At 37.4% G+C, this 27,670-nt stretch overlaps 1 protein-coding gene across 1 annotated transcript; it reads left to right on the top strand.

Annotated features, from left to right (window-relative positions):
- Positions 1–1,389: 1,389 nt before the first annotated feature.
- On the top strand, positions 1,390–27,670 carry WDR75 (WD repeat domain 75). The gene is made up of 21 exons (XM_081142808.1): positions 1,390–1,593; positions 4,363–4,492; positions 5,309–5,374; positions 6,145–6,235; positions 8,851–8,975; positions 10,958–11,028; positions 12,582–12,701; positions 13,210–13,298; positions 15,957–16,115; positions 16,931–16,990; positions 17,081–17,196; positions 18,248–18,423; positions 19,818–19,975; positions 20,450–20,630; positions 21,414–21,508; positions 22,296–22,391; positions 23,012–23,181; positions 23,734–23,793; positions 26,382–26,528; positions 26,849–26,940; positions 27,349–27,670. The coding sequence occupies exons 1-21, from the start codon at positions 1,505–1,507 to the stop codon at positions 27,551–27,553; spliced, it is 2,496 nt and encodes an 831-aa protein (XP_080998934.1). The 5' UTR covers positions 1,390–1,504; the 3' UTR covers positions 27,554–27,670.

Below are 27,670 nucleotides of genomic sequence, written 5' to 3'. Positions count from 1 at the left end.
GTGAGTCCCGGAGCACCACACGCCACTTTCAGAAGGTGGAAGTGGCTGAAGACCCACCTTGGAGAGGACGATTGACTGGGGGCACATTTACTCTATGAAATACTATGCAGGCATTAAAAAGGAAATAAGATCTGTGTGTGCGTGTGTGTGTGGTGTCCCCCAAAATTGTACACATGCACACTTTGAATAATTACAAAAGCAGTGTTTATTAAAACACATTTCCTTTTCGAAACTGAGCTATCACCTGTGTATATACATTTGTGTGTGCATTTTTTGGGACACGACATACAGACACGCACACACACGCTTTCACATCTATATACAGAGAAAAAACCTGTCGTGCACAGCACTGAAGAACGTTGCCCTATACCTGGAAACGCGGCAGCAGGCACCACACCGCACGCTTAACGACGGAGATACTCATGGGTCGGAGGGACGGGGGCCATTCTAATTCTCTCTATCGGTTTATTTTACCTCAAATCTGTATTAACGTTGAAATGTTTTAAAGTATCACTTTTTAACCTGCACAACTCTAACCAGCATATGTTCATCGGGTTAAAAAATAAACCTCCTCAGAGAAAACTATCCTCCCTCATACTGCTTTTTATTTTCAGTCTGTTTCACTGTTGTATTTTCTTCGACACACCACCTGTGATTACTTTGTCTAACCTTGTTACGGTCTCTCTCCCCTGCAGGGTAACAGGGCGGGGTGCCGTCGGCCTCGCGCGGTCGCACGCGAGGTCGCGCAGCGACCGTGCGCCTCCAGGAACGCTGCAGGGCTGGGCCGTCTCCAACGACAGGTGCCTTCCCGCGGGGCCGCGCGCTACGCTCGGAGGGACAGGACAAAGTCACGGCTCAGGAAGGGGGCGAACAGCAGAGCCAACACCTCAACCGCGCCTCAAAGAAACAAACTGGCAAGAGACGCTGGCGTCGTCTCCTAGCGCCCGAATCCTAGTGACTAGGAGAGAGAGGAGGCGGGAGGGACGGGGGGAGAGAGGAAGAACTGGAGGTCACGTGATTCGTAACACACACACACACACACACACACACACACACACACACACACACACACACACACACACACACACACACACACACACACACACACACACCCCCCCCCCCCCCACCACCACCACCACCACCCCCCCCTTTCCTTTCCGTCGGAAAAAGCTGTACAGTCAGCTCGACAAGGCCGGAGAGGGATTTATCTGTGCTAAATAAGAGTTGAGAGGTACCCAATATAAATGTATTGTCTCCGGGTCTGTTTCGCTTTCCCTTGCGTTCCGACTTGACGTTGCCCAAACCAAAGATGGCGGCACCGGCGCTGTGTCCTACCACAGAGACGCAGGCCTAGAGGAGCCCGCGCGGCCGCAGTGTCCTACCACAGAGACGCAGGCCTAGCGGAGCCCGCGCGCGGCCGCAGTGCGCACCATCCTATCACGCGGCCCCGGTGTGGGAAGTCGGGGGCGGGGCCGCCACCGGGAGTTCCTGCGTCGGCGCGAAGATGGTGGAGGAGGAGGAGAGTGTCCGCGTGGTTCGCTGTGGCGGCAGCGAGTTGAATTTCAGAAGAGCCGTGTTCTCTGCGGATTCTAAGTACGGGGCCGCTGCGCGTTGTCCGCGGGCCGAGGGCGTGCGTCCCGGGGGCGGGGGAACAGCCGTCAGGTGTCCGGGCTCGCCAGCGGCAAGTCGGGACTCGAGGTTGGGGCGCGTGCGGCGGACCCCAGGGCACGCGGGTGGGGTGGTCCTGTGTGCTGTGAGAGGAGCGGGACACCCTTGGGCCCCGGGACGCGGCGGGCTGAGGGCGCCTCCCCCTGCTCTGACGGTTTACCTGCGCAGGTGGGTTGCGGGGCGCGAGGGGGCGGACCCACGTGTCTAGAATCGCCTCGGCGTTGGGGCCGCTAGAAAATGGTCCAGGCACGGATGACTGGGACTGAATCGTGACTCGGAATTACTGAACTATTAAAGATTTGTCTTTCTCCACACTCCCCTACCCCTACAAAAGACATTCCAAAAAGACCTGGAGCTTTGCGTGAAAAGTGGTATCAGAGTCAGTGGGTGCTTTACACACATTCCTGTCTGCAAGGTTTAGGTATTATCCGTATCTTACAAAAGCACTTACTGAGTGTTTGCTGTATGGGCTAAGCTTGCATTTGCATGCATTATTTCATTTAATCTTCATGATAACACTATGAGAAAGTGTTATCCTCATTTTGCAGTTGGTAATAGTGAGGTTCAGGGTGGTTAAGTAAATTCTCCATCATTCAGCCAGTACATGGTAAAGCTGGCATTCAAACCCATTTATATTTGACTTTTAAAAATGTACTCTTGCTACTGTACGGTATTTCTCTTATTATTTATAATAAGTAAACACATAATGCCTCCCCTCAGGGATCTGGCAGTCTGTTAGGGGAAGTCTTTTATAATGCCATGTGGTAAATGCTATGGTAGAGCTAAGCCCACCATCCAGTAGAAGCACCGTGGGACTGCTACTGATCCAGACTGCGAAGATAAAGAATTGTGTTAGGAAGGCCCCTGAGCTGAATCTTAAAGGAGTAGTCAGAAGGGAAAAGTGTTGTATGTAGATAGCAGAGTGTGCAAGAGCATGGAGAGTTTGCTTTGGAGGCTTGCATTCATATAGTTAAAGCCATTCTCGCCTAGGATTACAGAGGAAAGTCCTTTCCTTTGGGAAGCATATGAGAGTCAATTAGGGGAGTTTTCTTGGCAAACAGTACCCACTGCCATCTCAAGGAAACACTCCCTAAAGGATCTGTTTGTTGATTCTAATGGGGCATGTCTTAGGAGGGGGAGAAAGTTGTTGGAGTTGTGAAGCACTTGACACAGTGTTCAGGTGAAAAAGTAGCAGTTCCAGTCAGACTGGGGTCAAACCGCCAAGGGCGTTAGGAGTTTGGATCATATCCTGAAGGCAGTGGGAAAACATTGAAGGATTTAAATTTAATTTTATCTTTATTTAAGGAAGTAATGTGGTCAGGTTTGCAAAATTAGTCTGATATAAGGATGAAAGATGAATTGAAGGGCTACACCCGGAGACTGGGAAATTTTTAAGAGTGGTCCAGGCTGGAGATGGTAAGACTGAACTAAGGTACTCGGGAGAATGGAGAGGAGGATCCACCCAGCAGGGATCCATGTACCTTAAACGCTTTGGTGCTCATACTTTCTTGATCTTAGAAAGTTGTGCACAGCCGTGGTATGACTGCCTCCTGGCTACAGCATGTATAAGATGCAACCTGATTTGAGAGAGGTGAACATGTGAAAAATCAAGTGCCTTAAAACTGATAAAATAGTAGTGATCCCAGTCAGCATCAGAATATTTACTCTTTTATTATTTTGTAATAATTGTTTACTGGTTTATTTTATCCAGTTAATTTATAAAATTTATAAAACATCTGAGATTCAGGCAAGTTCTGTTCAACAAACGACTGGACATTGGGAAACAAAGGTAAATAATACCTCTGCCCTGTAGTATCTTATGGCCAGATAAGGGAGGTAGATATATATATGTATGTGTGTGTGTATATATATATATATATATGTAAACAAGTAATTTCAACACAATGTGAAAATACCAGGATCAAGTCATACACGGTACTTTGGAATTACAAAGGATTCTGTGATTTGTACCTTCTACAGTGTATGGAAAAACACTGTGTTAGACATGTGCAGTGTTAAATGTAACAGGCACAGAGCAAACTTTTTTTTTTATTTGATAGATACTGGAAGATTTGCATTTCTGAGATTTGTCCTATGGTTATATCTATTATGAAAATAGTCAAGTATTATCCCAACTTTCACAACTCTTAGTAATTTAGTAGCCTCTGCTATATGGAAGAAAGCCAAAATCCAGAAAGACAACAAGCAAAACCAGCATCTTAACAAGAAAAGGACTGTTGTAATGTCTTTGTGCTTTGCTGTAGAAAAGACCTCACTGATTAGAGAGAACCTTTGACTTAGTGTTTGTAAGCTGGCATCCCCAGTGAACGATGGAAAGTTGGACATGGGGACATGCTACTGTTAGCAGAACCATTAAAGAGTAAGAGCTAATAGTAAGTGAATGCATAGCGCAGTGTTTGCATCCATTAGTGAACAGACAGCTTGATTAAATCAGCACTGCTAGTGGTTCCATAAAGCCTCTGCCCATGGAACCTGTCACAGGCAGTACTTTGTCCTCATTAATATGCTTTTCCGAGTTTAATGAACTAATCGGTCTTAGATGTCCCCTCATAGACTTAAACAAGCACACAAATTTGAATATACAGTTTTTAAGCTGTTTTGAAAGAAACATGGACAATAAGGAGTTTTGATTTTCTGTAGAGTATGAAACTTATTTTTATCTCTTATTTCTAGGTATATCTTCTGTGTCTCTGGAGACTTTGTTAAAGTTTATAGCACAGCTACAGAAGAATGTGTACACGTATTGCAAGGACACAGAAATCTGGTGACGGGAATCCAGCTCAACCCCAACAATCATCTACAGGTGTTAAACAATTTATAATTGCATCTTTTAATATTGGCTTTATTGTTACCAAAGAAATTTGAATTGAATTTGACTGGAAACTGTCCAGGTTATGATCAAGGAAAGAACTGTGTTGATTTTCTGATTCAGGATATTTTTCACTTATTTTTATTTATTTATTTTTAAACTTTTTTTTCCCCTCACCTAAGGATATGCTTTTTATTGATTTTACAGAGAGGAAGGGGGAGAGAGAGAGAGAAACATACGGGCCCCAACCAGGGGTTGAACCCACAACCCAGGTATTTGCCCTGACTGGGAATCAAACCTGCCAACTTTCAGTGTACAGGACAATGCTCCAACCAACTGAGCCACACCGCCCAGAACTTCACCTTTTTTTTTTAATTATTAAAATAGGGTTATAGCCCACACAAAAATTTTTTTTGAAAACAGAACATTGTCAGATCATTTTGGAAGCACTCCCTTATTACCCATGTAAGATGAAAGCAGTTCTGCTAATAAAAAAGGAAAATAGCAACAACTTGTAAGTGCTTTTTATGTCAATTCTTACTGTCTCCCTCTTGAAGACAGGGTTGACCTTTTCCCCTCTCATTTTAATTAAAACTTTAAATTGATGGATCTGCTTCCTCCAAAGAGCTGTGATAAGATTGTCACAAACAATATAAATTTTGCAAAATCAATATAAACAAATGACTCTACTTTTCTAAGGCAAATAATAAATTAATAAACAAAATGCCCTCAGTATTAGTATTTAATTCATTTGATATCTTAATGGAGTTCTATTTTTTAATCAGTTTTGAACTGTTTTTCCCCTTTTAGCTGTATTCTTGTTCCTTTGATGGCACAATTAAACTGTGGGACTATCTAGATGGCATTTTGATAAAGGTATGTGGATTAATCTTCCATTTTTATGATGGGAAAAGGCATAGCAACATAATTTAATGACAGATTTAATACCTTCTGTAAGGCCTAATCCTTCAATAGCATTTCTAAAGAAGTCGTGAAATTCAAACACCATAAAAGACAAATTTGACTATATAAAAATTTTAAACTTCTAACAAGAAATGAGCAATAAAACTGGAAGATAATATTTGCAAGAGCTATCCAGTAAACAAAGAGATGTTTAACCTCATTAATAAATAAAGAAATGTGAATTAAAACAGATGACCTAGCATTTTTCCCGATAGTTTAGCCAAATTGAAGACTGAAAGAAAATCTAGTGATAGGAAAAATGTAGAGAAACATACTTTGAACACAATTAGAATAAAACTGAAAATGTCTTTGCTCCAGCAATCTCACCTTTAGGAATCTCTTGATGAAATAATGGCATGTATATGTAGTCATTAAAGCATTCTTTATGGTAGGGGAAAAAATTGAACATAAGCTTAATGCCAGTTAAAATTTGATATTCATTCAATAGAATACCATACAACCATTAAAAATAATAGCTGGATCTGTATGTATTAACTTGAAAGGTTATTTAATAAATATGTATTGAGTATCTTCTGTATGCCAGGTACTCTTCTAATGTTGAAGATACACTAGTGAACAAAGTAGATAAAAATCCTTGCCCTTTATGGAACTTATGTCTTGGGGCGGACTGGTAGAGGTAGATGGGGAGGATAGTCGATAATATGGTGCTTTTTATCTTTCAGACTTTCATAGTTGGACATAAACTTCATGCCTTCTTTGCTCATATCCATATTGAGGATTCTGTCTTTGTTATAATAAATAAAGAAAAACCAGGTATAGTTTAATTAATTTACTTTGTTTTATATAGCTTTCAGTGGCTCTTCACATTTTACAGTTTCTCAAATTCAAGAATACCACTGCACCGTGTTTTGTAAACTATTGTAAAAATACAAAGCAGCTTTGAGGTGGTTACTGGAAAGTCAGCTAGATTGGCTCACAACTTATTAGCTAAGTGAATCCTTTCCAGGTTCTGTATTTTGGGTTTGGGTTTTTCTTGGGGTGGGGGAAGACTGGAACAAACATGTAAATTGTTAATATATCATGGACTTTTAAGTAATCTGAGAATAGTCTAAACTGTGACAACTAAACTTTTTTTTTAGCTAAAATTCATTTGGTGCCAAATCTGTTAGTGAATAATATTTTATCTATCAAAATATTACATTAAAGAACAAAACATGGTAAGTTTAGTTTTTCTTATGTAGCTCATAAACCATCTCTAAAGGATATTCCAAAATGTTCTGGAAATGGCAACATTCTAAAATAAGTTGCCTTCCCAAATGACTACTTTAAAGATAACACTCTTCAATATTTATGTTCTGGGATATATATATATATATATATATGTATGTATGTGTGTGTGTGTGTGTGTGTTCTTAATGTCTATCCACATGCTTATGAAAAAATCAGATTCCTATCCTCCCTGGCTGACAATTGATCCACTGTATCTGAGATTTAGTCTAGGAATCTGCAGTTTCAGTAACCTCCCAGGTGATTCTGCTCATCACTCGTATTTGGTAACCACTCTTCATACTCACCCCATAATTCCTTAATTGGAAGAGTAGTTGCCAATAGCAGAAACAACTTTTTATCTGTATCAGTGAGGCCATTGATCCTTAACATTGATTGCACATTGGAATCATCCCAAGGAACTTAAAATGTAAGATTCTCTATGGTGGAGCCTATTTGTTTGCTTAAATATTTCCCAGTTGAGACACTTGTTGTATAAGCCAAGGTAGCAAACTACTGATCTAAAGTAAAGATCTTGGTCATTAGCCTTTTGAAGTTAACTATGGAAACTTACATGCTATAATCTGAATTCTGTTCCTGGTGGGGTTTAATGTCACTCTCCATTACTTTGGCACATCATGAGCACTCAGCATGTGTAAATCTATCTATTACATAAAAATGAATCAGGCTTTAAAAGATTTCATGTAATTGGATTCTCAAAATATACGGTTGACCCATGAACAACACGAGTTTGAACTGCGCGAGTCCACTTATGCACAGATTTTTTTCAATAAATACTATAAATGTATTTCTGTTTCTTACGATTTTCTTAACATTCCCTTTTCTCTAGCTTTATTGTAAGAATACAGTATATAATACATATAACATACAAAATATGTTCATTGCTTATGTTACCAGTAAGGCTTTCTGTCAACAGTAGTGCATTAAGTTTTTGGAGAACCAAGTTATACACGAGATTTCGACCCAGTGCTCAGTGAAGGTCCTGGGAAGAGATTAAGCTGTGTAGCTATATTTGAGAAGCATATTCTATAGCATTTCTGGCATGTTTGAGGCATAGCAGGAGGCTGGATTGGAGTGAGCCAAGGTAAAATAGATAATATAGAGCCTTGTAGCCATTGGAAGGACTAGCTTTTACTCTGAGTAGATAAAAAACCATTGAAGAGTTTTGAGCAGAATGATATGATCTGACTTAGTAATAATATCACTGGCTCTGTGTTGAGAATACTAAAGGGGAACAAAGCTGGAAATAGGAAGAACTGTCATTGCTTCAAACACAATATGAAACACGATCGTGGCTTTAGACTAGGTGGTAGTGGCAGAGGTGGTGAGAAATTATTGAATTCTGGATATCTTTTGAAGATACAGCCAAACAGGGTTTGCTGATGGTTTAATATGGGATATGATAGAGAAGTCAAAGAGGACTCAAGGATTTAGTCTAAACAACTGGGTAAATGGTGGTTCCATTTCCTGCAGCGGGCATGTAAGGGAAAACTAATTTTAGAAAGGAAAATCAAGAGTTCAGGGTTTGGGCATGTAAAGTTTGAGATGGCTGAGAAGGCTGGAAGAATAAAGAATTCAAAGCATACAATAAGCTGGCTGGAAAACAGGAAAATGGTAGACCAGTTGTTACAGAATGTTACGTTCATTACAAAGTCTGGGAGGGTAAAGAGATAGTGTAGTAAAATACAGCTGTTTCCCCTCAGGGAGGAATTTTTTAAATGGCATGTAAAGAGAAGAAGCATGTCAGTATTACAGAAAAGGAGACTTATTCTATGAATGTGTGGCAAGCCCATAGCATTTCTAAAAACTGGAATGGTTTCTTGCTTTTGACTGTTCACCAATATATCATATTCTGTCTCCATTTTAAAGCTCAGCTTAGTACTTTGAAATGTAGAGTGGTTTTCTATTTCTACATATATAGAGCATGTATGTATATGAGCTGTGGAAATTGACTTCCATTTAACACTTGTATATTCACAAAAGGAATCCAACTTTAAGATACATTTTGTTCAAGTTGGCCTAGAATCATTATCTTGGCATCAAATGAATTCTAGAGTACTGGTTAAGAGTTTCATATGAATAAATGTTCATCTTCACTTTCTCTAGAGAAGTTTTATATTAATATAGCTTCCTTTGGCTAGATGTATTTCAGCTCGTTTCAGTGAAACTGCCCAAATCGTCAAGCCAGGAAGTAGAAGCTGAGGAGCCCTCCCTTGTTTTGGATTATATAGACCAGTCACCCAAGTGCATTGCCTTCGGAAATGAGGTAGAATTTCTTTTGTTGGTTTTCTTTTTTTGTACATAAAATTTCTCCTGCAGTCTTTCAGCATTTTACTTCATAGTGATTTAATGTTGCCTTGAGCTACATATTTTTGTTAGTAGCAAAGAAGTCTGTTTCATTGCTTTAGCATGTATTTATGGTATAGATTTTTAGGACCATCCTAATTTTGTCTATTCTCTTTTATTGCTCTTGCGAACTCTCTAATTGTCCAAAATATAATCAATGTTTTTGGCATTTGCACTGTATCTTAGTGTGCCCCATGTAAAAGCCACTTAAATCTTCTCATTTTAGACTGTTTTTAGAAAATATTACTTCCCTCTCTATATTTATGCCCATTGTAGGAAACTTGGAAATTATAGGAAAATAATGAAGAAATTACATCTCACCAGTGATAATGTATGAGGAATCTCTAGACTTTTTCCCAAACATATATATAACTTTTCCCAAACTGAATTAGTATCTCACAGCTTCTTATCCTTTTTTTTTACTTAACATTGCAGCATGTGCGTAAATATTCATCAGAAATAATGACTGTGATGGTCATACCATGATTTATTTAGCCATCACCTATTAATAATCACTTTATTAGAATTGAGTACCACCAAAAGGCCCTAGACGTTTTTGTGGTGGCATGCTTCTTTAGTCTTCAAGTTTTATGGCATTATTTTGGCTTTGTTCTGAAAAGGGTTAATTTCTTAGAGTAGAGAAAACTCTTTTCAAGAAAGATTATGAAAATCTGTCTTTAGCCCTATAGTCATCATTTAAATGTAAAGTAAAATCACAGTGAGATACCACTTCACTAAAACAGCTAAAATTAAAAGATTGACAATACTGAGTACTGGTAAGATAGGGAGCAAAGTTAAACATACTTTTACAGTGGCCCAGCGGTTCCACTCCTTGGTAGAGAAATGAGAATATGACCACAAAATGACATGTATAAGAATGATTAATATTCATCATAGCTCCAAAATGGAAATAACCCAAATGTTCATCAGTAAGAAAATATATATAGTATATTCATCCATTGGAATGCTGCTTTATAATAAAAAGGAACTGATGGTATATATAAGAGCCTGGGTGAATCTATAAAAGGTGATGTTGAGCAAAGAGTTCAGGCATAAAAAAATATTTACTGTACCATTCTGTTTGTATGGTGTTCTAGAACAGAGAAATGGTTATAGAAATAAGTAGTTGCTGGCAAAGGTAAGGGCATTGGGGAATAACTTTAAAGAGTAATAAGGGACATTCCAGAGGTGAAGAAAATGTTCTAACATGGATAAACACATATGTGAAACATTGCATTTTATTGTATGTAAATTATGCCTTAATGAAAAAATTTAAATCATTTGTATTGAATTTATTAGGGTGACATTGGTTAATAAAATTATATAGGTTTCAGTTGTACAATTCTATAATACATCATCTGTATATTGAATTGTGTATTCACCACCCCAAGTCATGTCTCCTTCCATCACCATTTATCCCCCCTTTACTCTCTCCTACCCCCTCCTACACCCCTTTCCCTCTTGTAATTGCCATACTGTTATCTGTGTCTGAGTTTTTTATTATTTTGCTTATTCCTTTTACCTTTTCACCTAGCTCCCCAAACCCCCTCTTCTCTGACAGCTGTCAGTTCTCTGTATCTGTTAGCCTCTTTCTATTTTGTTTATTAGTTTGTTTTGTTCATTAGATCCCACATAGAAGTGAAATCATATACTACTTGCCTTTTATACCTACAGCTAGGTAGCCTAATTTTAGGATTTAGGACTTACGTTCTTTTAATTTTCTATGATTATTTTTAAAGTAAAATTATCCTATTTATAGCTAAACTATAATATTTTGTTTTATATTAGTATACTGTTAATGTGCAAAAAAATTATTGTTACTATGTTAATTTTTGTGATGAGACTATTTCTTCAAGAGTGTTGACTGTTTTTGTGAATGTTATCTTCTCTTTGAAATACTAGGGAGAATATGTTGCTGCAGTGCGGGACTTTTACTTGTCTGTTTATTTTTTCAAAAAGAAAAAAACATCAAGGTAAGAATTCCTTTTTAGTAGTTTATTTTATTTACTCGAGAGTTTTTTATTTCATTCTCATACTTGGGATCTAAAGCTGTTACTAGTTTCATGTTACAGATGATTGTGAAACCACAAGATATAGAGGTTGATTTGGTCTGGAGGGTTTTTTTCTGTTTTGTTTATTTTTATGGGGTTTTTGTTTTTGTTGGTTTTTTGCCTGATACCTACTAACACATTTAACTATTAATTACAATACTATATTTTGTACTTTATGGCTTATGCAGACTTTGGCTTACATTTTATTTGATCTATGACATGGCCTTGTAAGACAAATGGTACTATCTGCCACAGTTTTTTAAAATTGTTCTTATTTTTTAATTACAGTTGACATATATTAGTTTCAGGTGTTCTGCATAGTGGTTAGACATTTATGTAACTTCTGAAGTCTAATACCCACCCCTGATAAATCTAGTACCCACCTGACACCATACATAGTTATTACAATATTATTGACTGTATTCCCTGTACTGTGTTTTACATCCCCAAGACTGTTTTATAACTACCAATTTGTACTTTTTAATCCCTTTACCTTTTTCACCCAGCCTCAGCCTACTAACCCTCCTCCCACCTGGCAACCATCAGTTTGTTCTCTGTACCTATGAGTTTGTTCCTGTTTTGTTTGTTTAATTTTTTAGATTCCAGTTTTTAACCCACAATGGGTGGGGTTGAGTGATCCTTAGTCTCAAAATGCTGGGGAGCTGCTTCTAGCCAAAACCCCTTATACACCAATATTCTAGTGTGCATATTTGTGTCAGAATTGGATTTGGTTTGAAAAGGCTTCCCAAAATAGTCTTCATTGCCATATTACAGCTGTAGGAGTGAATATAGGCTTTGGGATACCTGGGTTTAAAATGAGTCAAAATTAGTCCATATGAATTTTGCTGTATCTCAAATTAAGATATTTTTAATGGGGATAATATCTTCCTAATCGAGTTGTAAAGATGAATGAGATAACATATTTAAGGAGACTAGTGCTGCCCTGGCCTGGTAGCTCAGTTGGTTAGAGCATTGTCCTGATACACCAAGGTTGCAGGTTTGATCCCTGGTCAGGGCACAAGGATCAACCAGTGAATGTGTGAATAAGTGAAACAACAAATCAATGTTTCTTTCTCCCCATCTCTCCCTTCTCTCTCTTTAAAATCAGTAAAATAAAATTGTTTTTAAAAGAGACTAGTGCTAAGCATGAATAGTCACCCTTCAGATGACACTCCCCTCTTCCCTTTTACCATGTCAGTATTAGCATTTGTTTTTCTTTATTTCAATGTCAGTGGCCTCTGTAAACAAGTTGTTATGGTAGAAAGTTACATTAACTATACATTGTATATTAATAAATGTTTACAAAACAAAATTCTTAATTCTTCATCATAGGTTTTTTTTAAAATCCTGCATTTATATTCAGTGAATTCTTAGAGCTCTCCTGTCTTGATTGATAAGGGTGAGAAATCCCTTTTACCTAACTACATCACTTCTTAGCAAAAGACTAATAATCAAGAAAATTTGTTTTCTTTTAGGTTTACTTTGTCATCATCAAGAAATAGGAAACATGCTAAGAACAATTTTACATGTATAGCATGTCACCCAAAGGAAGATTGCATAGCAACTGGTCACAAGGATGGCAAAATTCGTCTTTGGTCAGTTAACTCATGAAGAGCACGGTGATGGTTTCTGTATTATTTTATATTACTGCTGCAGAGCAAGGCTGTCTCTGGGGCCAGGATAAAGGATAGCACTGAAAAGCCACTGCTGGCATTAGAGATGAGGCTTGACTGACATCCTTCCTTTCTTGTATTTCTGTGTTCTTCATTGCATAGACTTACTATTTCAGGGGGAGTGGAAATTTCCATTTTGCTTATAGTCATTGTGTGGAAGAGAACTTTTTGTCAGCCTTTAAGTAAAAAAGGAAGAGTGACAGTAGGGAATATCTAAATAGTAGGACACCAGGATGGCCTGTTGTTTATAGAAGTGACTCCAGTTAGAAATAGAAAATGTACTGAATGTACTTTTTGGACATTAAAATCCATAAGCTTGATACCACTGTTTCTTATTTTGGGCATATATTATGTTCATTATATTTGGTATGCCATTATTTTTCTAATTCATGCCTTTGGTGAAATTAAAAATTTTGGTTTTCTCCAATAGGAGGAATTTTGATGATGAAAAGAAATACACATACACATGTCTACATTGGCACCATGATATGGTTATGGATTTGGCTTTTTCAGTGACAGGTAATTGCAAGTTTAATAATCAGTGAACTTTTGAAGCATGTAAATCAAGTATTTTAATTAACTGTACTTATAATTTGAAATATTTAGAATTGCATGAGCCAAATGAATTGTAAATACCTGTTTATCACACTTGTGTTTTGGGCGTTGCTCGACACAATACCATAAACTTTAACTTTCAAACCCTTCACAGTATCAAGGTATACAACTCTGGTAAAGTCTCTGTTATTAACATAAAGAACCTGTTTAAATTTTGTCACCTGTTTCGTTTAATGTATGTCTACATAGCTTGGTGCTCATTGTCCGTAAGTGTAGCTACAGTTTATCAAAAGCAGATGACTAGTACTTTAAGTCCATTACTTCATTTAATCCTTGACCCTATGAAACAGGTTATTATTATTCTTACTTCACAGATGAAGGAAGTGAGATTTATAGTTGAGAACTAACTTGCCTAAGGTAACATGGCTAGTAAATTGGATTTGGACATAGATCTAATTCAAAGGCTTGTTTTAACTGTTAGAGTGCCTCATTCATATCCACTATTTTAAATTAATTCAGAGCTTTCTTTAAGTTGCATGAGTGTGTGGCTATAGTAGTAAAAATATCTCCTTGAAAACTGGATGATCTTCAGTAGAAGTTTGGAGAAGTACATTGTGTCTTTGGTTACTTTTAGCACCCTCACACCTATGTGGTGAAAGATCAGCATTCTTTTGACTGGTCCTGTAAAAAAAGAGCTAGATGCTAGAGTAGATTATGTGCCTACAGAAAGTGATTTTTCTTTCTCCAGATGTTCCTAGAGACTGACTGCCAGGACCAGTCTGTGTGTGTCCTGGATCATTACAGGATTACTTGGGTTTAACTTACTGGAGCCCCAGGAAGTAGGAAGCATCTTCAGCCTATTTATTCTTTGGGTTTAGGGAACAGTGTCTGGTATTTGGAGGTAGAACCCAACCTCCCACACCTAGAGTAGTACAGCAGTACAGAGTAGGACAGTTGTGGTGTGTGGGAACTTAGAATAAAAAGAAAGAAAAGGATATTAACCCTACAAATAAAAGATGTGGGCTACTCTTATCTTCCCCCCTCTCTTCCCCTTGTCCCCCCAGAAATACATGTGAGTGTGTGTGTGGCATGTGTATGTACATTTATACATGATGTTCCAAGCAGTGTCTTTCCTAACTTAAGGTCGTTTCTTCTGCCCTTCCTCCTCAGCTTCTCTGCTGTGACCCTGCCCAAGTCAGGACCAAGACCAATTGATAGTTATTGTCACTGACTTTTCTCTATTTGGTTGCCCTTATCCATCTCCTCTCATACTAGTTAGCCGTCACAGCTTTCTGTGGAGGCCTTAGTTACCCTTGAGCCCCAAGATACTCAGAATTGGCCTTTTTAGGTGGGGTTTGGAGAAGAAATAGATTATTTGGCACTCAAAGAAAGGAAAAGAAAGAATACAAAATGCTTCTACCCTGAGCCAGGGCCCTGGTATAGGAGGAGTACTGCAAGATAATCTTGGCTATCAGAGAGTTGAATTCTTGATTTTATATTTTAAGTTGTGTGAATATTTATAAGCAAGAAGTAATGGTTACACATAGTACATGGTTGTCAGTGGAATGTCAGTATTGACCCTGTGTAGGTATAAGAGAGTTAATAGAATAGGAAAGAAATTAGTTGTCTGTGTAAAAAGAACACGTGTTTTGTGTTGTTTTGAGAAACTATGGTTGTTTTGAGAAATTGTTTGTTTTGAGAAAAATTGAGGCAAACAGAAATAGTATAAACTGTTTGACTGTGCTTTGACCCCAGACATGCTGTGTGTGAACACTGAAGTAATCGTTGCTTTTTCTCATCCTTAAGCCTTTCTTATCTTAGCACCTCCAGATAATGTTGAATAAAAGTGGCAATAATGTTCCCACTCACAAGGGGAAAGTTTTCAGTATTTTATCCCCTAAAATGATGTTTGCTATAGATTTTCTCTAGGTATTCTTGATGAAAATATAAAGGTCCCATCAGTTCCTAAGGTTGCTGAGTTTTTTTATCATGAGTGTAGAATTCTATCATTTCGTCATTATTCTGTATCTATTAAGATACTCATGATTTTCCCCTTTATTCTGTATGTGGAATTATTGCATTGATTTATTTTTCAGATGTTAAAACAATCTCATTCCTCTGCAACAGCTTACCTTTTAATATATGACTGGATTCAGCTCGCTAATCATGTTTTGTTTGGGAATTTTCCTCTGTCATGAAATTGGCTTGGAATTTTTTTATGATGTACTTGTTTTGGTATAGGATTATGCTGGTCTTGTGAAATAAATTGGAAAGTGTTCTCTTCTTTTTGTTTCCTGAAAGAGTGAAAATTGGTTTATTTTTTCCGTAAATATTTGGAAAAACTCACCAGCGAAGCCATCTGGGCTTAGAGGATGTTTGTTTCATTCAGTTTTTCTTTTCATCAGGGAAGAGTTGATCAGCAGCAAACTAGTCAGATATTTCTAGAAAGGAAAATCCCTGAATCAGTGATTTTTAAATCTTTTGTCTCAAGAGTATATTAAAAGATATGAATGTACTTGTTTGCATTTCTCTAACATGGTCAGAAAAAGTAAAAAGCTGAATATATTTTTCTTTTTTTTCTCCCAAAACACTGTCCTTTTCATTTTGTGGCTGGGTGAGAAGGCACCAGTCTGCTGAGTGGCGGTCGAGAATCTGTCCTCGTTGAGTGGCGTGATGCAACAGAGAAGAGCAAAGAGTTCCTACCCCGTTTAGGAGCTACTATTGAACATATCGCAGTCTCTCCAGCAGGGGATCTGTTCTGTACTTCTCACTCTGATAATAGTAAGTCTAAATTCATTATTGTGAGGAAATACAACTTGTGTAATGGCTTAATTACCTAGCATCTGTAAGGAATGGAAAACCTCAAACTGATTAAGAGTAGCATTGGATTTAATGAGCATTTTCTTCTTTCATTCCTCATCTTTTTATCACCCCTTTATGCCCCAAGATGCCACCAGAATCCAGTAGTTTCAGAATTGTTATGAAAATGTAGGGCTAAGTATATTTGTTTTTTGTTGTGCCACTTATATTTAAGAACCTTTTCATGTGGAATGAGTGATATGGGGTAGTAAAAGAAGGGTTTTGAAGTGGGCATTTGTGCTTTCATAGATATAATGGCATTTTTGAAAGAACACTGAGATTCTCCTTTGAGATAGCCAGTAAGTCAATGTAGGAGTTCTCTTCTCACAGAAATGGAGGCAGCCTGTGTTCCTCTAAAACTTTTACTCATCCTGTTACCACTCAGCCTAGACGTAGATCCCATAGCCTGTTGCCCCCTTTCCCTTCAAAACAGAACATAACTGTGAGCAGTTCGTTCATTAGTTCAGTGACTCATTTCAAAGTAAGTTGTCTCTTTCAAAGTATATAAGTTTCTGAATTAACACCTAAAATGTATTCATAGGCACAACTGATAAAACTTAGAGTCTCTAACAGAAAAGCTCTCCATCCAGTTAAATCACATGATTTTGTAGTAGCACTCCAGCTAAATTGAACATACTCAATTGTTTTCTATTCTGATATATTTCAGAAAAATATAAATTCAATTAATTTTTTCTAACTTTAAATTCTGACCTATTTAAATATTTTTTTACCCACAGAGATAATAGTCATTCACCGAAACCTTGAGGCATCCGCAGTAATTCAAGGCCTAGTGAAAGGTACTGCAGCACACAGTGGATTTGGAATTGTGTACATTTTAAAAGTGGATATTTGTCTGATTTCTCCTGTTATATGACACTTTTTTGCAGACAGCAGTATCTTGACTGGTTTGATGATTGATCCAAGAACTAAAGCTTTGGTTTTGAACGGAAAACCTGGCCACTTGCAGTTTTATTCTCTCCAAAGTGATAAGCAATTATACAATGTAAGATTCTGATCCAATAACTAGCCTTAAAACTAATGAAAACTCTTTACAGCACCAACAGGGTTTGTAACTTATTTAGTAGCTTCTAAAACAAGGTCCTGTGCCTGTGTACTTGAGCACAGTCAGTACTGTCAGTTATTTACAGCATGATTCTCATAGCCATGGTTGCAGATTAAGTATATATGTAAGCCAGTTGGCACTCTTGTGCAGCCTCTCTCTATTTTATTTTTTTCAGACTACACTCTAATTAGCTGTCACACACACCTGTGCCTTAGAGTCATAAGGATCTGAAATGAGAGCATGTAGCTTGACAATACAAATAGGCCTCTGCTTTGTGGTGAAACAGTGTCATGTGCACAAGAAGGGGGAATGCTTCCTATAACTAAATGCAACCCAGACTTCCCACTTTTTCCTTTGTTCCCCACAGTACCCTTTACAGATTTCTATCATAGGAGCTGTAACACTTTACCTCTTTCTCTTGAATGCTTTAAATCCCTCAAAGAAAGGAAACTATTGATCTTTGCACATTTCTACTACAATGCCTGGAAATAGGAGACACTTAATACATGCTTAATAAATAGACAAGGAAATGGGATAAAAGAAACAACCATGACTAAAATGCTGGCCTGCTAACAGTATTTCTATCTTTTTTCACTGCTTAAAAATTAAAGGTTTTATTTTTGCTCATGTTTCTAGTGATGTGGCATTAACTCTTGAGGTTTTATGTAAATCTATTTGTTCTTAGAAACAAGTGAAAAGTATTACTGTAAGCTAAAGGTCCTGTTGTATCATATAAATGGGTCATAGTTATCACTGATATTCAAGGACATTGAAGAATAATCACCGCTGAATTGGTACTGTAGAATGCACTGCAGTTTTTTAATGGCAAATTTGCTGTCCATGCCTAACAGTTTATTTTTCCCTTTTTCTAAAAGTCTGTTACTATAGATTTTAGAAGTTATGTGTCATGTGGTTAATTACCATTCCTTGAATGCTTTAACATATATGTATTTACATTAATAAGCATTTTGGCTTTTTTTTAACCCATCAGTTAGATATTGTGCAGCAAGAATATATCAATGATTATGGTCTGATCCAAATTGAACTGACAAAGGCTGCATTTGGCTGCTTTGGTAACTGGCTTGCAACAGTGGAACAACGGCAAGAAAAGGAAAATGAGCTTGAATTGCAAATGAAACTGTGGACATATAATAAGAAAACACAAGGGTAATACTACTTATGTAGCCATATAATTTCAATGTAGAAAATATGTTACTTTCTATTTTATGGTTTCAGTTCTTGGTCTTTAAGATGTTTTATTTTGATAAGTTTAGATTGAGTAACAAAGGAGGTATTATTCTTCCAGTAAAGCCATTAAGCTTTCTGCTCTGAGAAAGCACAGGTGTCCTCCAAGCCATAATGTCATCTCATTGCATAAATGAGAAAACATGGGAAAGTGACACCCCCAAGGACATATACCTAATTCCAGGCAAATCCAGGATTAGAATCTAAATGTCTTAGTTCCTTTGCTCTCTTATTAACATTATATTACCTTCTTTGGAAAAATAGTAGTGATAGACGCAGAGTTGTAGCGTATGTGTGTTTTGATTAGATAAGGAGCCCACCAGTTTCTCATACCGTGGCTATAATGGCCATTTATCAAGTCCTTGCTATGTGTTAAGAACTAGGCTTCGTGCCTTTGTACCATTGTCTTACTAGTCTTCACAAGAACACTAAGATAAGCCTGGTGTCCATATTTCACAGGTGAGAAAACAGGCCCAGAGTGATTAATTGGTTGTCCGTAGTTAGCCCTCTTATAACCTGAACTTTTTTTTTTTTTTTTTTTTTTAATGTATCTTTATTGATTTCAGAGAGAGGAAAGGAGAGGGAGAGAGAGAGACAGAAACATCAATGATGAGAGAGTCATTGATCAAGCCCACAACCCGGGCATGTGCCCTGACCGGGAATCGAACCCCGATCGCCGAGATCCAAGGTCAACACTCAACCGCTGAGCCACGCCCGGCCGGGCTAACCTGAACTTTTTAAAAACTGCAACACTATTTTGCCCTGATGTTCTCCAGAGAACACAGTGCTAGCATAGTTTATCTTTCATTCATAGTCGTGACTGGAAACAGGCTTTGAAAGGTAGTTTGGGTGATTATAAATATTAAATATTGACTGGTGCAGTTTTAATAGATGGTTTTCTTTGTATTTTCTTACCACAGTAGGATCTTTTATAGTCATTCCACTCTTTGTTTATTTTCAAAAGCAGATAGTGAGGCATTTATGTTCTGTACAATTTTTCTGTAGAGTTGAGTACAATAAGCTTTCAGGTACTTTTTTTTATGACCCCTATTTTATACTCATTTTGTACCATTAAGTCGACATTATACATAATCATCTCTATATTATGTAACTTACACAAGGACAGAGAAATGTGTTGGGACTCTGACACAGAGTCGTTAGAGACAGCACTCAACTGTTTGTCATTCTAGATGCTAATGTACCCATTGCCCCTTCTTAGAGATGCTATTGTAAAGTGTACAATATGTAAGAAATTTTTATGTGACAGTGTATCATATTGTCCTGGAAGAATAAATTGGTGGTTTCCTTCCTACTAGGTTTGTTCTTAATACAAAGGTTAACATGCCACATGAAGACCACATCACAGCTCTCTGTTTCTGTAATGCAGAAAGATCTGAAAACCCCACCTTGGTTACAGCTAGTAAAGATGGTCACTTCAAAGTGTGGATATTAACAGATGATTCTGATATATACAGTAAGTTAATTAGAGTATATCTAAAGGGCACACATTTTTAAGAATTGATACATTATCTCATGAATTGTATCCATTCTGGGAGGGCATTTTCTACCTTGTTTAATTCTGTAGGATATTGCCTAATTTTAAAAGATTTAAGATACTATATTATTGCATGCCTTTTCTCTGAATCTATGCTTTTTTTTAATGACATACTTGATTAATCATGTGCTGATTATTCCAGTTTGCCAGGGTGCAGTAAAAAGGGCTTTTATGTTTAGTCTTTTCAATACTCCACTAGAGGGAGGTCAAGGTCTCCATGAGAGGGCATAAATTTCAAATCAGTCAGTGCTTTGTAGCACTTCAAACTAAAGTTTGGGGGAGCAGGTTTTCTGTTGTGTTTGTTTGTTTCTTAATTCTTACTGCTTACAACTTACCGAAGATGTTCTCTAGCATTTATACCATTTCTGAACTCTATGGTCTATATTTCCACAGAAAAAGCTGTTGGCTGGACCTGTGACTTTGTGGGTAGTTATCACAAATACCAAGCAACCAACTGTTGTTTCTCTGAAGATGGCTCTTTACTAGCAGTTAGTTTTGAGGAAATTATTACAATATGGGATTCAGAGACATGGGAACTTAAATGTACATTTTGTCAACGAGCTGGGAATATAAGGTAAGTGAATACTTTAGGGAATTTGAAGTACTATTTTGTCTTAAATTTAAACATGTCTTTCTACATAAACTTTAGTAATAATTTATGCTCTCTCTAAAGGTAGACTTGGGTCAGTGGGGCCAGCAGCTAACCAGATTGATGGGAAGCTAAAAATTCTTTGCATATGAACCATGTGCTATGATTTACCCATTTCTGAAATAACATTTAATTCTAGGCCTACTGATTGTTTTTCTTTGTAAAACTTTATAATACTTTTCATGGTTGTGCTGCATAATAATAGAAGCTATTCTTAAGCCTCAGTGGATCCAAACAATGCTTATCTCAGCAGGATCTTCCATTTTACTTCATGTGACAGCTTTTGAGGACAGAATGGCAGACAGCTAATGAAATTGGTCCTAATTCCCAACATGTCTGATTCTGAATTTACTTTGTAAAAACTTTCTTTAGAATTCATATTGCAAACTCTTATGTAAATGAGCATAAAAAGGGGGTTTTGTAAAATAACTATGTACAATTTGCATACACTTTCTGTATGTCTTTGTTATTATACCTACGCAGTATATTGGAGAAAAGAATTGGTCATCAAACCTGTTTTTCTAAAGAAACAGTATAAATAAACCTTTCCTTTTGTACTAAGTCCCTTTTTCTGCAGGATAATTATGAACAAAAGCATGTGTCTCTCTAAAACTCAGCTTTGCATGAAACTAGTACTGTGGGAAGTCTGCAATTCTTTGTAACAAAGTATGGTGGAACTGACTTAACTTCCCTGTGTTTTTAATCTAGGCACCTTTGCTTTGGGAGACTGACTTGTTCAAAGTATCTTCTTGGTGCAACTGAAAATGGAATTCTTTGCTGCTGGAATCTGCTTAGTTGTGCATGTAAGGTATTTTTTACTATAAAGTGACTTGGCAAAGCAAGTAGGAAGTGGCCATTAAACTTTGGCATTTTAGGACTTCTGGATTATATATCTTCATGTCTCTACCTAGAGAGTATAAAATTTTTTAAATGGTACATTATACCACTAGAATTTGGAAAACTAGGCCTGCAGTAGACTTGGCTTATTTATAAACAGCCTTATTGTCAGTAAATAGACTTCATTATCCTCACCCTTTTCCAGTGTCTTCATTGTGTGTGACACTCTGCTGCCCTCCATAGTCTCCATTCTATCAATTTGAGAAACATTTCGCTAATTCATAGTGCATATTAACTTGCAGTATCCCTGACCTGACAGCTTTAAATCTGAACGTAGCCTGCCTCAACCCTCCAAACAAATGTGGACTTAGTGGCATTTTACTCATTTGAACACGTTTGGAATGCATGGTGGTTGTGTAGTAATTAATGTATGTGATGACATATTTTCCACAGTGACTCTGCTAACATTTTGCTCATGTTTAGTAGCAGCAGCAAAGCACCTGACAGTAGTTGTACGAAATGATACCAATTCCATAGTTGTGTGGAAGGAATACTTGGTTCTTCTGCTTCCTGCCCTCTCTTTAGTGCAGCCCCCCACAGATAATTTCTGTGTCTGCTTGTATATTTGGAAGTGTAAAACCCCTCTTCCTAAGGACGGTAGAATTGATTGTCCCAGTAAAGATTAAGATTACCTACTTTAAATTACAGGCTTTGAAAAAGCTTTTGGTTGAATAGCTTTTTCTTTTTCCCTAGTGGAATGGAGTACAAAATTAAATATTACAGTGATGGAGCCTGATCCTAATTCAGAGAATGTTGCTGCAGTTTCGCGGTCTTCGGTGGGTTCAGACTGTAAGTACAGACCATACTTTGATAGTAAGAGATCTGTAACCTAAGTTTTCTTTTAATATAATTTCCGTCAAACTTGCCTTCAGATCAGATGTTTGAAGCCGCTTTGCCTGAGGCACTGCCCTTTCTTTCTTGAGTTCTTTTCCCCACACCTAGTTATTTAGGCATTTGCTCTTGGTTCTAGGAGAGCTTCAGTATATTCCTTATTTTTCAACATCCCATTTCTGACTCATTCTTCAAAATCTAAGAGATTTCCCCTCTCTGAAGCATTCCTAATTTCCCTGAGAAGCTTTAATTATTCCTTCTCTATGATCTTGAAGCATTTTCTACATATCTCTGTACTAGTACTTAGACAAAACACCACGTTGATATTTTGGTGTCTGTCCTCTGCATTAGGCTCTACTCTCTAGAGACGGGGTTCCTTCTCTTTTTCATCTTCGTGGTCCTCATTCCCAACCTGCTTGGCACATAGTAGGCACCTAGTTAGGTATTTGTTGAATCAGAGCCTAAAATAATCATGACCTGGCTTATTTACTCAGTGGGATTAGTGTGGTCTGCCAGTCTGAGGCTAGAACTCACTGTTGCATGCAAAATGTTATTGTCTGTCTGTTTTTTCCCTCTAGTGTTTGTATTTAAACCTAGTGAGCCAAGGCCATTGTATATTCAAAAGAATATCTGTAGAGAGGAAGTCAAGTGGGGAGTGTTTGTTCCACGAGATGTCCCTGAATCATTCACCTCAGAAGCTCACCAGTGGCTGAACAGATCACAGTTTTACTTCCTAACAAAATCACAGGTAACCATCCTTCCTCAAAGAAAGCAATCACTTTGTATATGTAATTGTGAGTTGCTTTGATATTTGAGAGTAATAGTCAGCCCATGACAGGTGAAATAGTTTTACTAAAGGATTACTTTCCAAAATAAATTGTCTAATGTGTTCAGTACAGCAGTATTACTAGTGTGTGTGTGTATGTGTATGAGCATCAGTTTAAATATGTTTTTTATTGATTTCAGAGAGGAAGGGAGAGGGAGAGAGAGAGAAACAGTGATGAGAGAGAATGTCATTCATGAGCTGCCTCCTTCCTGCACACCCCCTACTGGGGATTGAGCCCGAAACCCAGGCATGTGCTCTGACTGGAACCCCGACCTCCTCCTGGTTCATAGGTTGACGCTCAACCACTGAGCCACTCTGGCTGGGCATGAGCACCACTTTAATTACACCTTTAAGGCTCTTTAAGTAGATGTTTATATATCAAAACAAAAGGCTGACCTCATTTTCTAGTGTTAACATCTTAGATTTGCACTCTACAATTTATCTTTTGCGTCATTAATTGATCTCTCTTTTCAGAGTTTATTGACATTCAGCACGAAGTCTCCAGAAGAGAAACTCACACCAACAAGCAAGCAGGTATGTTTTAGCCACTCTTGGTACAGACTGCATTGCTTCCCTACAAAGATAAGGTTATCTTTTAGAACTGAGCTGTGAGAAAAAAATGTTTTACCTGACCCTAAAATGGAATTAGAAACCATACTTATAAACTTGCCTCTTTTGAAGTTATATTGTTCTTTGAAAATACGGTTTTAGTTTGTAATATCTGTAATATATGCTTGTGATTTAAACCGTCAAGTAGTTCTATTAGACTTTGCAGAAAAAACCTTTTCAACACCACTGCCATTACCGAGATTAGCTCCATATCTTTGAGAAACATGTTTTCTGGATTTTTTTGAGAAACATTGGTAATTCTGGATTTTTCAGATTTAGGTATTATCTGTTGACTTTGATCTATTGAAATTGAAGTTTATAGCTCTTTTTCATACCACCACTCCCCAAACCTGTACCTCTCTCAACACACATGCACACACACCTTTCCTTCCTCCCAGTTTCCCAATACAGATAAATCTTAAAATTGGTCAAGTCCGTATTCATCATTATAACCAAGTAAACACAATTCATAGGCCAGCCATGTAGTAATACACAGATTGTTTTTACCTTTGTGACCAAGTTTTTTCTCTAGAGTTAGTAATTGTCTGATTCCTTTATTTGCTTAGTTTCTATTTACTTCTCACCTAATTCGTCCCAGACTCTATTCTAGTTGTGCAAGTCTTCTCATTATTTTCAGACACATTAGGTACTCTTTCAAGTCTTGAAGAAATATTTTTAAGAGTCTTCTGACCTTCAGTCTGGACTAATTGCCCTATAAACCTGGTGCACAGTAATCTTGAGTCTGCATTCATCATCATTGAGGAGGTTTGTTTCACCTCTACTGTAATAGAACCCCTAGTTTCTCCCTTTAGTCATGCCCTTGCTTTGGTGAAGCACATTCTATTGGGACAGGAGAGGTAAATGTAAGACCTTCCAAATTTGAAAAAGTTTTTCTTTTCTCCTGCCTGATTGGTTGGATATAGAGTTCTAGGTTGAAACCATTTTCTCTTAGAACTTTGAAGGTATGTTCCTTTTATGTTATAGTTTCCACTGTTACTAGAAGCCCAGTACTATTCTTGTTCTTGATTCTTTACTCATTGAATTCATTCAGCAACTTTTTGTTGATCATCTGCTGTGTCTAGATGTTTGAGTTATGTCAGCAAGCAAGTCTCTAAACTTACGGTCTTTACAGTATAACAGGAAGATACAATAAATAGAAGCATGAAATAAGTTAATATGTAGTATTTCAAGTGATAAGAATTATGAGGGTTGGAATAAGGAAAAGGGAGAATGGAGTACTTACTTCCATTTCAAATAGGGTAGTGAAAGTCAGCCTAATGAAGAGACTGGCTTTTCCTCAGGAAATGTGGAGCCTCTTGAAGGGTTTTAGAGAACAAAGGAAAAATTAATTACTTCTTTGCCTTCATTTTCTCTTTTCTAGAGCTCCTCTTATTTAGTGTTGGACCTTCTAGACTAGGTACTCAAATATTCTTATTTTTTTCTCCTGTTTGTTTTTTTGGCTTTTTTTTCTGTTTTCTGGGAGATTTCCTCCTTTTCATTATCTAATGTACTTTCTTTCTCTTTTTCTCTTGCATAGTTCATTCCAGCACGTTGTTGTTTTTTGTTTTTTCTATTTTGGACTATGTTCGTTTTGCTAGGTTTTCCTCAGGCTCTCATGATCCTTGGCTGTCTGCTTTTATTTAAGGGAGCATGAGCATAACAGCCGTTTGGAAGTTCTCTGCCTAAGTGAAACTTAGTCTCTGGCCTCTGCTAAGGTATTTTGAGAAAATCTCCAGTGTCATTGTTTTTAGGTCTTTTACTCTTAGGCTGGTCAGATTGCCTAGATAAACTTCTAAGTTCTTACGTGAAGGATGTCAGCCTGGCTGCCAGTGTTCTGAGAAGCACCCTCTACAATGTGCAACTGCCTCCAGCTGTGAAGACACTACCCCCACCGCCACCAAGCAGTCCAGTCTAAAGACATACCTTTGTTTCAGCCTTCAAAGAATATACTTCCAGTCCTCTGCTGAGGCTGAGGAGAGCTGTGAATCTAAGTGCTTCCTAAATAGCCTTATAGCCAGACTACCTGGGGGGTTTTTTAGCCCTTTACAGAGGTACTATATCTATTAGTACCAATTCCTCAGCATTTACAGAATTCTGCCGTATAAGTCAAGGTGCTTCTTGGCTCTCCCCATAGCCAGCTTAGAGCTTTGCTTTCTCAGGTCTAGTAAGTTACTTACCACCCTTCAACCTGCTGTCCTGCTTGTAACATGTTACCATTTCACCTGTTCACTGGGTCTATGCCCTTCTGAAAAGCGCTTTGCTGTCATTTTTGTAGGATTTGGGGAAAAGCAGTGAGTGTTTTGTTCTGTCATCTAAGTGTCTACTGTTAGCTTTTCGCATAGTAATTGGGCTGCTGGGCCTTAGTTGCTTTACCTATAAAATGAAAGACATACTAGGAAGTTCTAAAGTTCTTCCGTCCCTGACCGTTTATGGCTCTATAGTACTTATTACTGAGTCCAAGGCAGCTTTTTTTTTTTTTTGAAGTAATTTCCCTTTGTCTTAAATCCTTACAGCTACTAGCAGAAGAAAGTCTTCCAACAACCCCATTTTACTTCATATTGGGAAAGCACAGGCAACAACAGGATGAAAAATTAAATGAAGCTTTGGAGAATGAACTGGTACAGCTGCCCTTAACGGAAAACATACCTGCCATTAATGAGGTAAGTAGTTATTAAAGCAAACAATGTGGAACAGATTAAATGCACTCTAAAATGCCTTAAGTTAGACGTTTTATACAGTCAGTCTGTAACAAATAACTTGAATGATTATTTGTATACTTTGCAGCCTTAATACAAATATTAATAGCATAAACTTAAGATTTCACATTATTTTAGGTGATGGAAGGGGTTGTTTATGTAAATGTAGGAAGGTAGGAATTGATTTTTCTTTGGTTAGGTTTTTCTGTGGGGAAAACCTGTGGTGTTCGGCTTTGGCATTTAATCTTTTTAGGTGAAACCCTGTTTTTCTGTTTTTACTCTAGCTTCTTCACACTCCAGCCCATGTACTACCATCTGCTTCTTTCCTGTGCTCCATGTTTATAAATTCATTGCTGCTGTCTAAGGAGACTAAGAGGTAATGCAGTTCTTAAAATAAGTTTAGATATCCTGTCTTGGGTAATGGTGGTTTTTGTTATCCTTTATTAGAATATTCTTCCACTGTATTTATCTTTATTTTAGATTTAACATGTAGTTAAAAGGACATGGATTATTAAGTCAAGTAAATAAAATGCATTGAAAATAAGTGTTAGAAAAGAAATTGTGTCTAGGTTTTAAGGATTTGATATGTAATTCAAAATTACTTTTATAAATTCACCTCTTTTATAATAGCCCATAATTTTTAACTACATACAGTAACAAGATTTTTCATTTACTTTGTCTATATGATTATATTTCTATATGGATATCTTAAATTAGAAAGTTATTTTTAGAAATATATATATTTAAATAGTATGTTTATATTTTATTCTCTTACTGTTAAAAGTGCTGAAGAAATTCCTGATGATGTGGATATGGAAGAAGAAAAAGAAAGTGACAACTCCGATGAAGAAAATGATTTCACTGAAAAGGTTCAGACTACAAATAACACAGATTTGGGAGAGGACATTATACATCAGTTGTCAAAATGTGAAGAAAAGGAACTGAGAAAATTCAGGAAAGTCGACTATAGCTGGATAACTGCTCTTTAAAATTTGGAGATGGGGGAGGGTTCTCGCACTCTTTTTTATTGTATGTTGATATTCCAAAAACCTATTTTAATGTTATTTCTGTTTTTAAAATAAATATTAACAGGCTTTACTTTTTAA

This window comes from Miniopterus schreibersii (assembly GCF_964146895.1).
Source record: "Miniopterus schreibersii genome assembly, chromosome: 7".
Taxonomy (NCBI): domain Eukaryota; kingdom Metazoa; phylum Chordata; class Mammalia; order Chiroptera; family Miniopteridae; genus Miniopterus; species Miniopterus schreibersii.
Note: the sequence above shows the minus strand (reverse complement) of the source record. Positions and strands in the feature narration are given on the sequence as shown.

Coding starts and splice junctions, on each gene's coding strand:
- WDR75 (XM_081142808.1), top strand. CDS start 1,505: ATGGTGGAGGAGGAGGAGAGTGTCCGCGTGGTTCGCTGTGGCGGCAGC. Junction 5,375..6,144: donor TAGATGGCATTTTGATAAAG/GTATGTGGATTA, acceptor TTTATCTTTCAG/ACTTTCATAGTTGGACATAA. Junction 13,299..15,956: donor TTTGGCTTTTTCAGTGACAG/GTAATTGCAAGT, acceptor CTGGGTGAGAAG/GCACCAGTCTGCTGAGTGGC.